The sequence below is a fragment of the Chelmon rostratus genome, chromosome 4 (genome assembly GCF_017976325.1).
Source record: "Chelmon rostratus isolate fCheRos1 chromosome 4, fCheRos1.pri, whole genome shotgun sequence".
Taxonomy (NCBI): domain Eukaryota; kingdom Metazoa; phylum Chordata; class Actinopteri; order Chaetodontiformes; family Chaetodontidae; genus Chelmon; species Chelmon rostratus.
Genome location: NC_055661.1, coordinates 1,159,228 through 1,173,170, shown reverse-complemented (window position 1 = coordinate 1,173,170; position 13,943 = coordinate 1,159,228). Strand labels below are relative to the sequence as shown.

General features: G+C 41.2%; 1 protein-coding gene across 4 annotated transcripts; it reads left to right on the top strand.

The window, feature by feature from the left end:
* Positions 1-1,231: 1,231 nt before the first annotated feature.
* On the top strand, positions 1,232-12,018 carry lrrc41 (leucine rich repeat containing 41). Of its 4 annotated transcripts, XR_006006801.1 has the most exons (11): positions 1,232-1,470; positions 1,978-2,064; positions 2,155-2,213; positions 2,302-3,106; positions 3,280-3,516; positions 4,433-4,600; positions 5,303-5,401; positions 8,049-8,177; positions 10,144-10,216; positions 10,823-11,117; positions 11,703-12,018. XR_006006801.1 is itself a non-coding variant. In XM_041935792.1 (10 exons), the coding sequence occupies exons 1-10, from the start codon at positions 1,353-1,355 to the stop codon at positions 11,040-11,042; spliced, it is 1,992 nt and encodes a 663-aa protein (XP_041791726.1). In that variant the 5' UTR covers positions 1,232-1,352; the 3' UTR covers positions 11,043-12,017. The 4 variants fall into 4 exon arrangements, 3 of the variants coding, with proteins under 3 accessions (XP_041791726.1, XP_041791725.1, XP_041791727.1); XM_041935792.1 differs by having other exon boundaries at positions 4,436-4,600; positions 10,823-12,017; XM_041935791.1 differs by having other exon boundaries at positions 10,823-12,017.
* Positions 12,019-13,943: the final 1,925 nt, after the last annotated feature.

The following is a 13,943-nucleotide window of genomic DNA, read 5'->3' as shown; positions in this document are numbered from 1 at the left end:
ACAGAAAGTCCAGAGTTTAACCTTCACATCGGAAAAAATGAGGGGGTTTATCTGAGGAAATGGTGGCAGCTGGGTTTGCCTTCCAGTGTATTGGTTAGGTGAAGACTTTTGAGAGTAGCTGTCTTCTCAGTCAAGTTCTTCACTATCTACTTTGAAAGCACTAATTTGCAGTATAGACCAGATGTTTTGACTGAAGAGCAACACAATTTATGTAGAATTTAAATGATGGGATGGAGTGTGCTCTTTTTAGCATATACATTTCCATAAAAAGTACATTTTAGTAAGACAAAGAATCTATTGTAGTAGATTGTAACAAAAGATGACAAAAGCAGTGGGGGGAAGAGAGAATATGACAACAGTTTCATAGAAACACAGAGGAGCACACCAAGAAACAGGACAGACAATAATACCTTTACTCATTCGCATACATTAATCCTGTGTTGTTATTAGCTAAACTCATGGTTGAACAAACTGAAATGGCTGCCCACGCATGATGATTGGTTTATATAACTACAGTAACTAATGTTCAATAAATCTGTTCTCATACTGCTGCCATATTTTGCTCTTTGATCATTTGTTAATGGGAACTATGAGCACACCCTTTCTTGGATATTACATTATGAGACATCTAGTGGGAATGTGGGAATATAAGGAAACTAAATTGTCTATAATGGTCTTAAAGAGCATTAATAAAAAACTAATAATATTTTGGATGTTTTTGGCAGAATCAAGGCAAAATCACATAGACCTTGGCATTACTTTTGGAATAAGGATGCAAAGGTAGGATTATCACAAGAGTGAGAAATAATATGCATGTAGGAAAGAAAACATTTTTTTCAAGATTAACACTAGGACTAACACACTAACACAGGACTAAATACAGCACTATCTATTTTGAAAAAGATAGTGTCTTTTGAGCATGTATTGATTGGTCCAGTAGGTTTATTGTAAAAAGAGACAGACTGAAGGACCGGGTGGGAGAAATGGGACAGATTTGTTGGAGAAGGGGGACGAACAATTACAGGTATGAAGGGCTTTATCTAAATATTTGCAGGAAGCTTTCATGTTCAGAAACCGTACAGCAGGTGGCGCCATGCACCTTGCGTGATTGGTTGTAGGCCACCATTAGAGTAAAGAAAAAGAAGAACATGCCACCAGTTGGTGGCGGTAATGCGCCATTTTGTTTTTTGTCAACCGGCATGAAACCAAAATATTAAAGGAGCAACAGCAAAGAAGAGCGACCGACAGTTTGTCCTGCTCTAACTGGAAACAGTGCCGCGTCCCGTCAGTCCAGCGCTATTAGCATCGTTATTAACGACGTTATTAAATGAGATTCACACAGAAGCTGAAGAATGCGGGACACTGGCCGCAAAGCCGAGCAGAGAAGCCCAACGGTGGTGTGTCTGAAGGAGGTGTGTTTCCAAGCTGTACGGAAACATTTTGCTGCTCTGGCCACTGAGGCTGTTCTTGGTAAGGGGGAAGTATTTACGCTAACGTGCCTGTAACCGGACTTTATCTAGCCGAGGAGAAACGAAGACGAATAGGTAATTTTAAACGTCAGAAAAAGCAGGGAGCTACGCTGTGTTCACTGATAGCGGAAGGTAGCATGTTAGCAACGGTAACGTTCATATCCCGCAAGCGGAGATGAAGCTACCTACACTGAACTCCGTTCAATCATTAAAGTTATCTTCATGGTGCTATTTTTCATTAAATGTCCTAAAATAGAACAACAAAGCGACCAGTGAAGAGGTATTCTTTGTTCGTAATGTGAGTGTCATGTAGAAACGGGTGACCGTGCAGTCCTTTACATGATCCTCTTATATGGACTTGTCAAATCCAGCGAACTTCACATGTTTGTTGTCCCGCTGGTGTCATAGCACCACCCATTCACAGTAGCCACAGTGAGGTTTTATTTGTTTCCGAGCGTAACTTAATGGTTGTGTCCAAAAATGTTCTAACCAATCTGTCACAACTTAGATCTTCCAACGCCTCTCATAAAGGATCTTCTTCGCCATCTGACTGTATGTCAGCTGGATGAGCTGCAGCCTGCCCTAAATCAGAGAGGTAAGAACTGAAGCAGAAGTGCAAAGATGATGTTTGCATTTTGACTTTGATGAGATGTGATGATGTCTTTTTTTGTTTGTCTTTTCTCAGGGATATCAACTCTCTCTGGATGGCTTGGAGTCTTACAGGATATGTGTGGACCTAAACATGTAGGTGTAACGTCTAAAAAAATCTCATGTATAGTAAGAGAACATTTGTTGTTCCCAGATGTGATATGTCTCCTGTGTTACATTTCAGGTAATAGAGCAGCACACAGAAGAAGAGGCCAAACACGAAGTCATGAGAATGCTTTTTACTCTTGTGTTCTACGGCTTCACAAACCCCTTTGTCAAACGAAACATCACCAATTTAAACACCCCATCATTCCTGTGGGCGGCAGCTAAATGTATCAGACATTTCTTTCTCAGTACAAGCCTGCATAAACGCCTTCAGGGCTTAACAGCTGAGGAGCGCCCTCTCCTGAACCTCCTGGAGAAGCGTATTAGAAGTGTTGGCGTATCACAGTGCATTGATTTATCCAAGAGGAAGACACAAACTGCATTGTATGTCCTCCATCGCCTGCTAGACCACGGGGTGGCTAAAGAACTCGTCGTACATGCAAAGTGTCCCATCGTGCTGGCCTGGCTCCTACATGGAAGGGGATCACAGTATAGAAACCCTGAGCTGATGAACCTGATGCACAGCCAAAAGCCAAGCTGCGTTTCACCGGCTGCTTCGGCCAGTGCAGACAGGGCCAGTTGCAGCCCAGGTCTTGAGACCAGGATGTCAGAAGATCAGGATGATGAAGTCACTCCTTGCAAACGCTCAAAGTTGGATTCTGTGTCTGTGGAGGAAGAGGAATCCCGAAAAGCAAACTTAACTGTTGACCCGCAGCTTCTCTGCCAAACCTTCTCTCCGTGTGATGGTCCCTCAGCAGTTGCTTGTCCATGGGGACAGATCGATTGTCTGGAGATCAGGCAGTGTGGGTCTGACTCCCTGAGAGTGCTGAACTCTGCCTTGCCCACATTTTCCTGCCTTCGCTCTCTAACACTGCACAGCATTTGTAAGTTTGCTAATTAAAGTGGCACTAAGTTTGTGGTTGTGGTCATGGAGTCAGTATTTTAATTCCAGCCATACATTCATGTTTACTAGCTTGCAGTCTTCTTCACTGTCACACTGTCACAACACTAGCTGACACATTTGTTCTGTTGTATGTTGTTATGTTTTTTTGTTCAGCGACTTTCAGGGACTCAGATGTGTTGGACCTGGCCAGAGCCCTGAGGCAGCTGTCTGATAGCTCCTGCAGCTCCCTCACTGATCTGTGCATCAGCATCCTGCCATACACCAAGCTGGTGGTGATCCTGCTGGACGCAAGCCCCAACTTGACGTCCCTGCATGTGACAATCCAAAATGTGATGTGGGATCCACGCTTCTCACAACATCGTCCCAGGACTGCTGAGTCAGACAAGTCAGGTGCTGTGAAGCTCATACCAAAGTATGTGAGGCTTGAAGTGAGCAGGATTTAAAGTGTATTGTACCTCTTGAAACACAAGATTCTTCTGGAAAAAGTAACCTCTGTTATGAAATAGTTTAAACTAGATTCATTTTGAGATTTAATTCAAAGTAAAAAAAAAACAACTTACAGTGTTTTGGGAACACTGTGATGTTACTAAAAAGATGTCGGATGGATCAAGAACCAGGAGCACACCAACAGATTGGAAAACAAACCCCAGGACAAACTGGTTTGGAAAAGAAAACCAATCTATTATAGTTTATGGACAGAATAAAGCCAAATTTACAGAATTAGACCAAAGTTGTTTCTCCAAAATTGATCAATACAACAGAATGAGACTGAGTTTTCCTAAATACTGCATGAAATAATACTAAAGCAGTGTTTTCTACAATCCTGATTCCAAAAATGTTTGGATGCTGTGTGAAACATAAATAAAAACAGAATGCAGCAGTTCTATAAAGTGCTCCTGAGCCCATGTAATAATCTCCTTTATCCAATCATATGTTTACAAAGCTATAAACCTCGCTCCATCCTCACTGTGAACCACTGAGCCTTTCAATCATGATACTATCACCTGTTACCAATCAGCCTGTTTACCTGTGGAATGATCCAAACAGGTGTTTTTGGAGCGTTCCACATCTTTCCTAGTCTGTTGTTGCTCCTGTCACAACATGTTTGAAACGTGTTGCTGGAATCAAATTCAGAATAATCAAAAATCAATGAAGTCAAATATGTCAAACATTACATATATTGTCTTTGTGCTGTTTTCAGTTGAGTGTATGTTGTAACGATTAGCAAGGTATCACATTCTGTTTTGTTCATGTTTTACACATTTGGATTCCGGGTTGCATTAAATCAACCTTCCTAACCTTTCAGCAGAGCTGCCCCTGGAGAAACTGACAGTCAAAGTAGCTGAGCTCCAAACAGATCTGCACTTCATCACATCTGTGCTGAGACGGTCTCCCCATCTAACCTCATTTCACATAGCCGGCATAAGATTACCAACCGGCTCCTCTCAAAGCCGACTCCTCGCCACTCTCTCAGGTAATGTGTCATGTCACTGTAAGGGCCTCACTATAGTTTGAGTTCCAGGCCTTCATAAACGTGTTCACAAAGCACAGGGCACTGTGTTGTGAGCTTTTTCTGCTGGTGGGCTCACATTTTTAGAGAGGATGCTGGTGAATCCAAGTCAATAAAACAGGCGGATGAATGAATGAAAAAAATGAGAAATGAAACTTATTCATAATGAAAAAGGAATTCACAGAGGAACCGTTATATTAAACAGTTTGAAAGAGAACATGCTGAAGTGTAAAGTTGATGATATTCTACAGTATATTTTTTTATTGTCAAACAATCCCCTCTGCAGACCAAAACTAGCAATGAATCTATCCTGCTAACAAGTATTGGGGGGGGTCAAGTATATATCTTGTGATCAAGATACATACTAAGCAGCTGAATTTATAGCTGAAAAATGTACCTGTCAGTTCTCTCTGGTGGACTAACTGATATGGTGATGGTAAGGATAAGTGTTTCTAAATGACCTAAAACCTTGTGTAGCATTTGTGTACTGCACTTTCTTGTTACTCAGCAACTGATGTAACCACAGAGATAAAGCTGCAATAAGCTAATTTCTGCCTGCCTGGCCCTAAAAGTTATTCATTTTTATCAAATTCAATGTATTAGTTCCAGCTCTAAACCAAATGTACTGTGAAGTGTTGTCAGTAATTCCATGTGATCACCTCTTAGAGTCCAATCACTTCTTGAGGAGCCTGAACTTAGAGGATATGAACCTGTCTGATTGTCTCCCTGAGATCCTAAATCTACTGAGAGACTGCAAGTTGGAAGGTAAGAAAATGAGTCATGACTAATGAGAGCCATCACTGCAAACACCTGTAGTTAGTCTTTTGTGAAGAAACCTTAAGATGTTATATGAAAGGTTGCAGGCGACTGCGTTTTCTGTAATCAGCACACATCCAGCACATCTTCAAGGTAACTCCTCCCCAATGAAAAACACTGTCTGTGCATTTTGATTGCTTGTAGCTGCTCACAGCATGGCTGAAAAACGTGTTTTGGTAAAGAAATTTTTACAGCAATTCATATACATATACCATATACAACAAATATTCAAGCAAAAACACAAACCTGTGCTGAAACAGAATCGAGTAAGGACAAAGGTGACATTACAGGGAATTAAGTCCTTAAATTAAAGCAGATCTCGGACTTCTGGTTTGCACTTGACAAGTCTGACATGCTCCTTATGTTTTAGCTTATTCTTATTTCTTAGCTGAATGAAATTTCACTGTGTGAGTAAACCCCAGAAGAAATCAGCCAAGTTTGGTGAGCCCATCACTCAAACACTGGCATCTATTATCCTGTCCTTCAGCGCCTATGCAGCAGCCCTTACAGAACACTCTTCTTCAGCTAGTTAAATCTCAGATGGCCACCTTTTGTCAGCTACTGGGCAACAGAACCAAACAAGAGTTTCCGTGCTGCAGTCAAACGAGGCCTGGAGACTGACATTGTCTGTTTAAAAACAGATTTGAGAGCTGAGATGGTGTCTTTGTACACAGTACAGATCGAGAAGGCCAACACTGTTAGAGAGATCTATGGCTACGCTCAGCTGCCATTTCTTGAGGAGAGATTGTTTCATACATCTCTTGAGAGGGCAGTCCAATAATTGGACTATAAAAAAATCAACTGCTCTCACTCTTTGCTTTTTAAAGAGAAGTCAACTGCAGACACTCTGACCTGATGACCACTAGCCATACAGGACAGCTACTCCTTCAATCTCATACCTTTATGAGACCAATGATGAGGCACCTGCCCAGGTGCAGGCTGATGTCTGCCTGCCACCACCCCTCCCAGCTCTGTTGTATTTGATAGGGCCTATCGTATCTCACCAGACTTCCATCATTTTGTGACACTCTCTCCATATAAGGGCTCGGGTGTGGAATGATTTTCACTGGCAGGCTGATCAAGTTACAGCCACGTCTCATTATGATATGAGGCGTGGTCAGATATGAGCCTCTTTTGATATTGAACAGCCATTAAAGTCTGCTATAAAGTCAGTGTCGGATCAGTTTAGGAATATGATGTATGTACTGCTGAGTACAACGAGTACTACCTGCTGGGTTTAAGCTTCTCAAGGCACTGACCAAATTAAGATGTTTCAGATAATTATCTAACACTGATGCAGATTTACTTTTAGTTGTGCGACTTGGGCATGTGTCTTTTGTTGGGTTCAAGGCATAATTAAAGTCCCCCCTCTATATTAACTTTGATGGAGTAGGGACAATATATTCCTAAAAAACGATGCATCATAATTTGGGCCATATGGCTTAACCAGGGTGACGTATTCGTACGAGTGCTCCTGGTCGGTTATGTTTCAGTTTCTGTACGGTCCTGTGTGGTCTGTTGATCTTTATAGGCCCAGTTATCCTTTTTTCTGGAATGGCAATTGTCTGGATGTTGTTTTACTTGGATCAGGCCCCCACAACGCATGTCTTCTTCCGGCGCCTCCTGCATTCTCTATCTCGCTCTGGGTAGCGTGCCTCTAAGCTAACAGCTAACTCATGAGCGCCCGTAGCCTGTTTGTTTGCGATGACTATGGCAGTGATGTCTGCCGGAGAGGTCTTTAAGATGGTTCCATAAGACTTGGGTCCTAGACAATGTGCCATTAGCCTCTCTGAGCTGATCAACTTCTTCCATCACCTTGTAATTTCTATTTGGTTTGTTTAACATCAATTTTATACTAACTTTCCTTTTTCTGATTTAAGATGACACAAGCTGGAATATATGGATAATTTAGAAGATTTAATGACAAAATGGTTTGGGGTTGAGCAAAGCCCTCAGAAAAATCCCATCACTCTACGCGCTCCCTAAAGGGAAGTCATACCCTGCAATTTTTGAATTCAGAAAAGATCAGATTTGCACCTACCAAAAATTTTAGCAGTGGCAACCTTTCATACCTTTCATGAGTTGAGTAGAACTGTTTTTTTTTTTTTTTTTTCCTGGACACTTACCCTAATCATAACCATAACCACGACCACTACTTGCCTAATACTTACCCTCACTTAAACCTAACCTTAAGCCAAGTCTTCACCCTAAAATACCCATGATGTGACTGTGTAAACAGATTTATGCCACCACAGCTTGAATACTAAACATAACACACACACGCACGGACACGCACACACGCACACACACACACACCTTGTCTGTAATTGTTTGGTATTTTTGTTTTTGTTTTGCTGTTTGCTCATTGGCTTTTTCATTTTGTATTTTTTGGTTTTGTTTTATCTTAATTGTGTTTTACTTTATTTGTCCATCGTTGAAAAAATTCCTGTACCTCCATAGACAGAATGTTTTTTTTTAATTGTGAAAGCTTATAGAGTGAGGGAAAAAATAAAGCAGATCCAACATGGTAATTGAATCCTGAATGCATCTTAAAGGGCACTTAAGTGACTGATGTCTTTTCCTGTTCCTGTCTCAGAGCTGCAGTTTAATGACTGCCGTCTTCTTGAGAAGTGGAGCAACAAGGAGGAGAGTTTGCAGCAGCTGGTGGCTGCTCTGAAGACAGTGCCTACCCTGCACACACTCAGCCTGGCTCAGAATCGGCTAGGTAAGCACATCCTTCACATCTTTCCACTAAGAAGATTCAATTCACGGTTCCTCAGCACCAATTCTGCTACTAGACTCTGGGCTGACACTCAGCATCTTCCTGGGTAAGCAATGTTAAAAGCAGGCCAAAGTAAAAGGATTAGCACACACAGATAGCCGAAGAAGAGTTTTGCAGTTGTAGCTGTTGTTGCTGTGGGGACATTTCCATCAAGCTAATCCACTGGGTCTTCACTCCTGGTGGGAGTAGATGAAGACAGCCAACAACAGAGAAATTGGCACGCTCTATTCATAATGTCACCTTCCACGTCTCCGTGTTACTGGAGTCGATGTTACAGCGCGGAACATAGTAGTTACAGGATGTTACTCCAGTTCTCTGAGTATGTGTGTATGTCTGCCTGCATGTTATCGCAGCCATAGAAAAGCACATTATTTTTAATATGCTAAAACTTGAAAATAATACGCCACCTCCACGCTATTAGAAGTTAGTTAGTATGTTGTAGTATTATTTCTTTTTTTCCTCTTCACTTGTAAACACACTACAGTGGTTGAATAGCAGTGACTGGTCACTCATCCACCTGTGCCTCTGCATTCTTCCTTAGATGTTTGCATTATACCATATTAACTCATTTATACAATATTTCACTTGCAGTTTGACATTTTTTGGATTAGAATTGTATTTGATATAGGTTGGTAAAAATGCTCCAATCTGAGGAAACTCTGTGTAAAACTCTACTTTTCGCATATATATGAACATCTGTCATCTGTCTACAATCAAAATCTATGAAGAAAACGTTTATGGACACTTTGTCTGCTTTAGAGCATGTTAATATGGAAATGAAAATGGAAAAAACCGGGGTCGCTGTTTCTCCTACCTTATCTTAAGGTATTGTCATTTTAATTTTAATAAACAGCCATATAAGTATTGGAAAGTGCAAATGCATGTTGGATTATTGCATTTTCTTTTTAAATTAGACCCAAATAACATATACATTTAATTTTCAAGTTTGCATTATCATTATCATTTTAATGAAGCCTGCTGTGGGCTCCCATAGAGCTGAGGTGAAGAGTGATGGTAGTTTAAAGTGATAACAGCCTGCTCCAAGGGCACACTGCAGCTACAGCTTTAATAACAGATTACACACTTGTCTTTCTCTGGATCCCAAACAGCAACCCTAACTTAGTGTGTAGGTGTGGTTGACCCCGTTGCTGGGTAGGAAACATTCTTTTGAAAGGTTTGATTGGTTGATCAAAAATAAATAAATGTAAGAAAATGGGCATGAATACTTTTTTATGTAATGAACATCTCTGCTAAATGAATTGTAAGCCATACAAAAGTCAGTCATGAAATGTTTGGAAACACAGGCCTACTTCTGAGTAACCTGTTCACATGCTCATGGACAGATATTAAAGCAAGAGCTAGGACTCACATTCAGAAAGTAGCACTTCAGCTTGGATCCTGGTAAAGATAACAGTTATTCACAAAGCATCTTAGCCCTTAAGAGAACTCCTGGTGAAAGGTGAAGCTCAAACTGTAGGGAGAAGGACTTTTAAGAGTTTCTTCAGCAGAGGAGAACATGGCAGTAAGAGGAGGTCAGGAGACGACAGTGAGTTCATTGAGTTAACGCTACAGGTTAGATCATAGATATCCCTCAGAGTGCATTTTCTTTATTATTTATTACACCTCCTCACCAAGGTAAAAGTTTCTGTCTCTTTCTTGTTTGTGTTGCTCTGAGCATTTTCCTAAATCGCTCCCTAGCTGGGACTCCTTGTTAGAAAGGAGTAAGTAGGTTAGGAGCTCTTTGGTAGTTCCCACAGACCCAGATATTTTCCACAGGAGTTCAGGGAGGCCAAATCATCATCAGGTCTCCAAATGAAAGATAACTTGTATCTCAGGATCTCTAAATTGTGCATACTTTCAAAAGCAATTGTTTGGACTGTGTAAAGTAATGGGCTGCCTGTATCAACAGCCAAGAACGTGTGTGTGCTGGCGGAGCTGTTCTCCGGATGCTCGCCGAGCTCAGTGAGACGACTCAACATCAGGTAAGAGCTGCAGGACGCTGCCTCACACTTCAACACTTCTCTGCTCCTCTGGAGGCTAATGTCAGTCGTATATTTCATTTCCAAATGTTCAGTAAGTGACACACAGTATGTACAAAGCTTCAGCTTCGGTGCATAGCAGAGGAAAACCCGTCTCTATGGATACTGTTTTACTTTTAGATTGTTATGTTGAGTAAAATTTTCCCTGAATATCACATTATTTTATGCTACTTTATAGTATCACTATATATTTCAGAGGGAAATATTGTAGTTTTCACTCCACAAGATTTATAACGAGTTATAGTTGCTTTTTAGTTTTTAGATTTTACATATCAAATGAAGAGCTTGTAAGATGTGATGCATTGTTATATATTTACTGCATTAAAATGTTAAAGGATCCATAATAATAAGCAATAATATAAGATGACCTATTCTGCCTAATAAGTACTTTTACTTTTCATACTTTTATACTACAAGTGTATTTGGCAGATAATGCTGATGTGACATTTGAATGCAGGACTTCTACTCGACTCGTCACCTCCCCCACTTGTATTCAGTGGACAGTCAGGTTTTCACACATGTTCATGTTCTGCCTTTTGTCTCGGATAGTTCCAACTTCATTCAGCCTGCTGAGCTGCTGGAGTTCACCAACAGATTGAGGACACATCGTCCCCCACACCAACTGACCCTCGACCTCAGGAAAAACCCAGGGGATCGAGACCCCGAAACATGGAACACCGCAATGAGGGGGCTACGTCCATTCTGTGTTCTGCTGTTTGAAGGATGGACATCAACCGGCACAATGTCAGACCACATCAGCAACATGTGAACGCAGCAAGAGGAACGTCTGTCACTGCCTTTGTGTCGTCTGTGTTTGAGGAGGGAAAGTGGCTGGAAACAGTGAGTGAGTGATCAGTTTGACTTGGGTTCAGCTTCAGTTCAGATAGTTTCAACGATTCCAATCAGTTTTCACTGTTCACACCTGCAGCATGAGTCACCTCTCCACTGTCCAGTGGATGCAGCATCGTTCTGTTAACCAGGGTGAAGTATTGGTACAGCGAGGCTCCTGGTCTCTCCTGTTCGCTCTGTTGATCTTTATAAGCCCAGTTATCCTTTTTGCAACATGTCTAAATGCACAACTTCCACTCTGTGTGACCTTTAGTGCCCCATGGAAGTATGTGGGTGCACAGTGTGCTGAGCACACATATGGACAGTGCATGAGTGGATGACGTTCTTATAAACATTTATTAAAATTTAGATTTTTTTAGCAGTTTTCGTAATTACACTTTCAGTAGAACATACATTATTTTGTTTTGTCACTAGTTGTGTGACACAGTAGTTCTGTGTATGTTCCGTTTCTTAAACATCATGTTTAATTTGCTCATTGTGAATTTGTATCTGAGTGTGCAGTGACATGGTTGGAAAGTAAAAGAGCACTGCGTGTTTACATTTGAATCATTTATTAAACCAACGTCCGTTACACTTCCAGAGTCTTCCCTCGGACAGGACAGAGTGTGAGCGACAGTGGACATTAAGATACAACTGAAAAACCTGCAGGATTGACGTCAAGGTGAAGAGAAGCTTCACAGCTGCTCCCTCACACCTATTCAGTGTCATTTTCTTTACATCAGACGAACAGCATCGACACCGTCTGCCAATTCATCATTAGTAGGAACCAAGTAGAAAAAACAATCAGAAAAACAGATTAAAAAGAGTTTAATCTTTTTCTTAGTGGTTTTTTAAAGCTAAATACTGTAACACTTACTTTCTGTAAATTCACTTTGTTTTCCTTGTATATTTTCATATTTATTAAATTCAAGTCAAAGAGAGTGAAGACCCTATGTCTGCATGCTAACTGGTTGATTTGCCGGGTCTATCTACAGCATCTCTTGCAGAAAACAAAGACACTCTCACAAACACACACAACGTACACACTGCCGCAACATTTCAGCCCGGCCGACAATCTCACAGGCTTCTCATTTGTTAATTGGCATAACAGGAACTAAAAATTGAACATTTGGTTATATTCATACCTCACAAAGAAGTCAGTTGTCAAATGAAGGACGTGTTTGAGTGATGAACCTGATGTGATGACTGCTGCAGATGGCACAGGGTGTTGTGTCCAGTGTCTCAGAGGATGCTGCTATACTAACAATACATCCAGGTGTACTTGTATCTTGCTATTCACCCATTCATGTTTGGGTCACCTGGGTGTTGTGTAGTTAGGACAGGACTTGATCCTGCGTGCAGCCACTGGAGGTGTGCACTGTCATCCCTGATCTGTCTCTGTTTGTTCGCTTCACTGTGTCTCGTCCCTCTGTGTGACAGCAGGATTTTCAGCCTGCCCCTCAGCGGGCCATTCAGAACAGGTAAAAACACTTAGCCTTGAGGCAAGTTCACATGACTTTTATTTTGAACTTCAGTCAGCAAACAAGTACATTTCCCAAACGATGGGGACTATTCATTTAATGTATAAAGAGAGGGTCACACTCAGCAATGCGTTGTTTAATCAGTCCACTCAGTTTCTGCCCGGCTGAGTGAGTGAAATAATTAAATGTATGTTATGTATTGCTGATTGCGACCCCCACCTTCTTTATACATGGACACATATTGAGGATGATGCACCATCTGGTCAGAGTGCAAGTCAAGATTTTACTTGTCTAAATCCGGCAAATGCTCGCCAACTTTTTCATGTGAAGAAAAAAGGAAATCACACTGATCATCTCATGGGTCTTTCTGTGTCGATTACTCAGGTATTAGATTACATGAATATAGTTAAGCATCACTTAAATTCCCACATGTTGTATCGCCACACTATCCAATTTGCTGTAAAAACTGTTTTGAGATACGACTGGGTTAGACCCTATGAAACAGTCACAGCCCCATACTGATGACCAGTATTAATGTCTTAGTTGCATTCAGCCGCCTGTTTGACTAGAAGTACGGGTGGTTGATCTCGGTGCTCATATAATAGATTAGAATGACCTGTCTCTTTGCTCAGAATGTGTGCTGCATGGAGCAGCAACACACGGTGATGCAGCTGACTTCTAAACCGATACTCTTGATGATGCATCAAAGAATCTTTCTCTGCTAATTTCTGGCTTGCCCGGTCACAAAAGTCGAACTTTTCCTCTGGACAAATCACTTCTTTTTGAAGTATGAATCTGACCTACGGTTACAGATGTCAGGGCTTGAAAACACTTTCTGGTACTTGAATAGATGTTCAAAGATGGGTTTAAATTGCCACTTTTGACCTCATCATTGTGAGGAAAATTTACACTTTTAACAAGACTTAAAAAAGAAAAGAAGAAAACAACCACCCACCCTGTTACATTAACTTCCACAGCAAGTTTCCACTGTTACACATGGTGCTTTTTCCTCTCTTGTTTCTCTATATACTTATTTTTACAGTCTGTACAGTGTCAATGTACACATTATCTATGTGGAGTGTGTTCGTCAGAGTGAGTGAGATGCACATCACGCACACAGCGACACTCATCACAGTCTCTTCATAAAGAAGAAGGTTCATTTGGACAAAGATTACATGAGACTGAGTGTTATCTGGACCTATAAGGTGGAAGTTAGTGTTTTTCCAGGATGGGCCGTGTGTAGGTCTCCATGGAGCATTCACAATCATTCTTTCAGTTGTGTCACAAAAAATGCCCAAATGAGTCAAACTGATAACAGCAGGATTGACACAGTCGTACGTATGTGCCCTGCTGTACTGAAA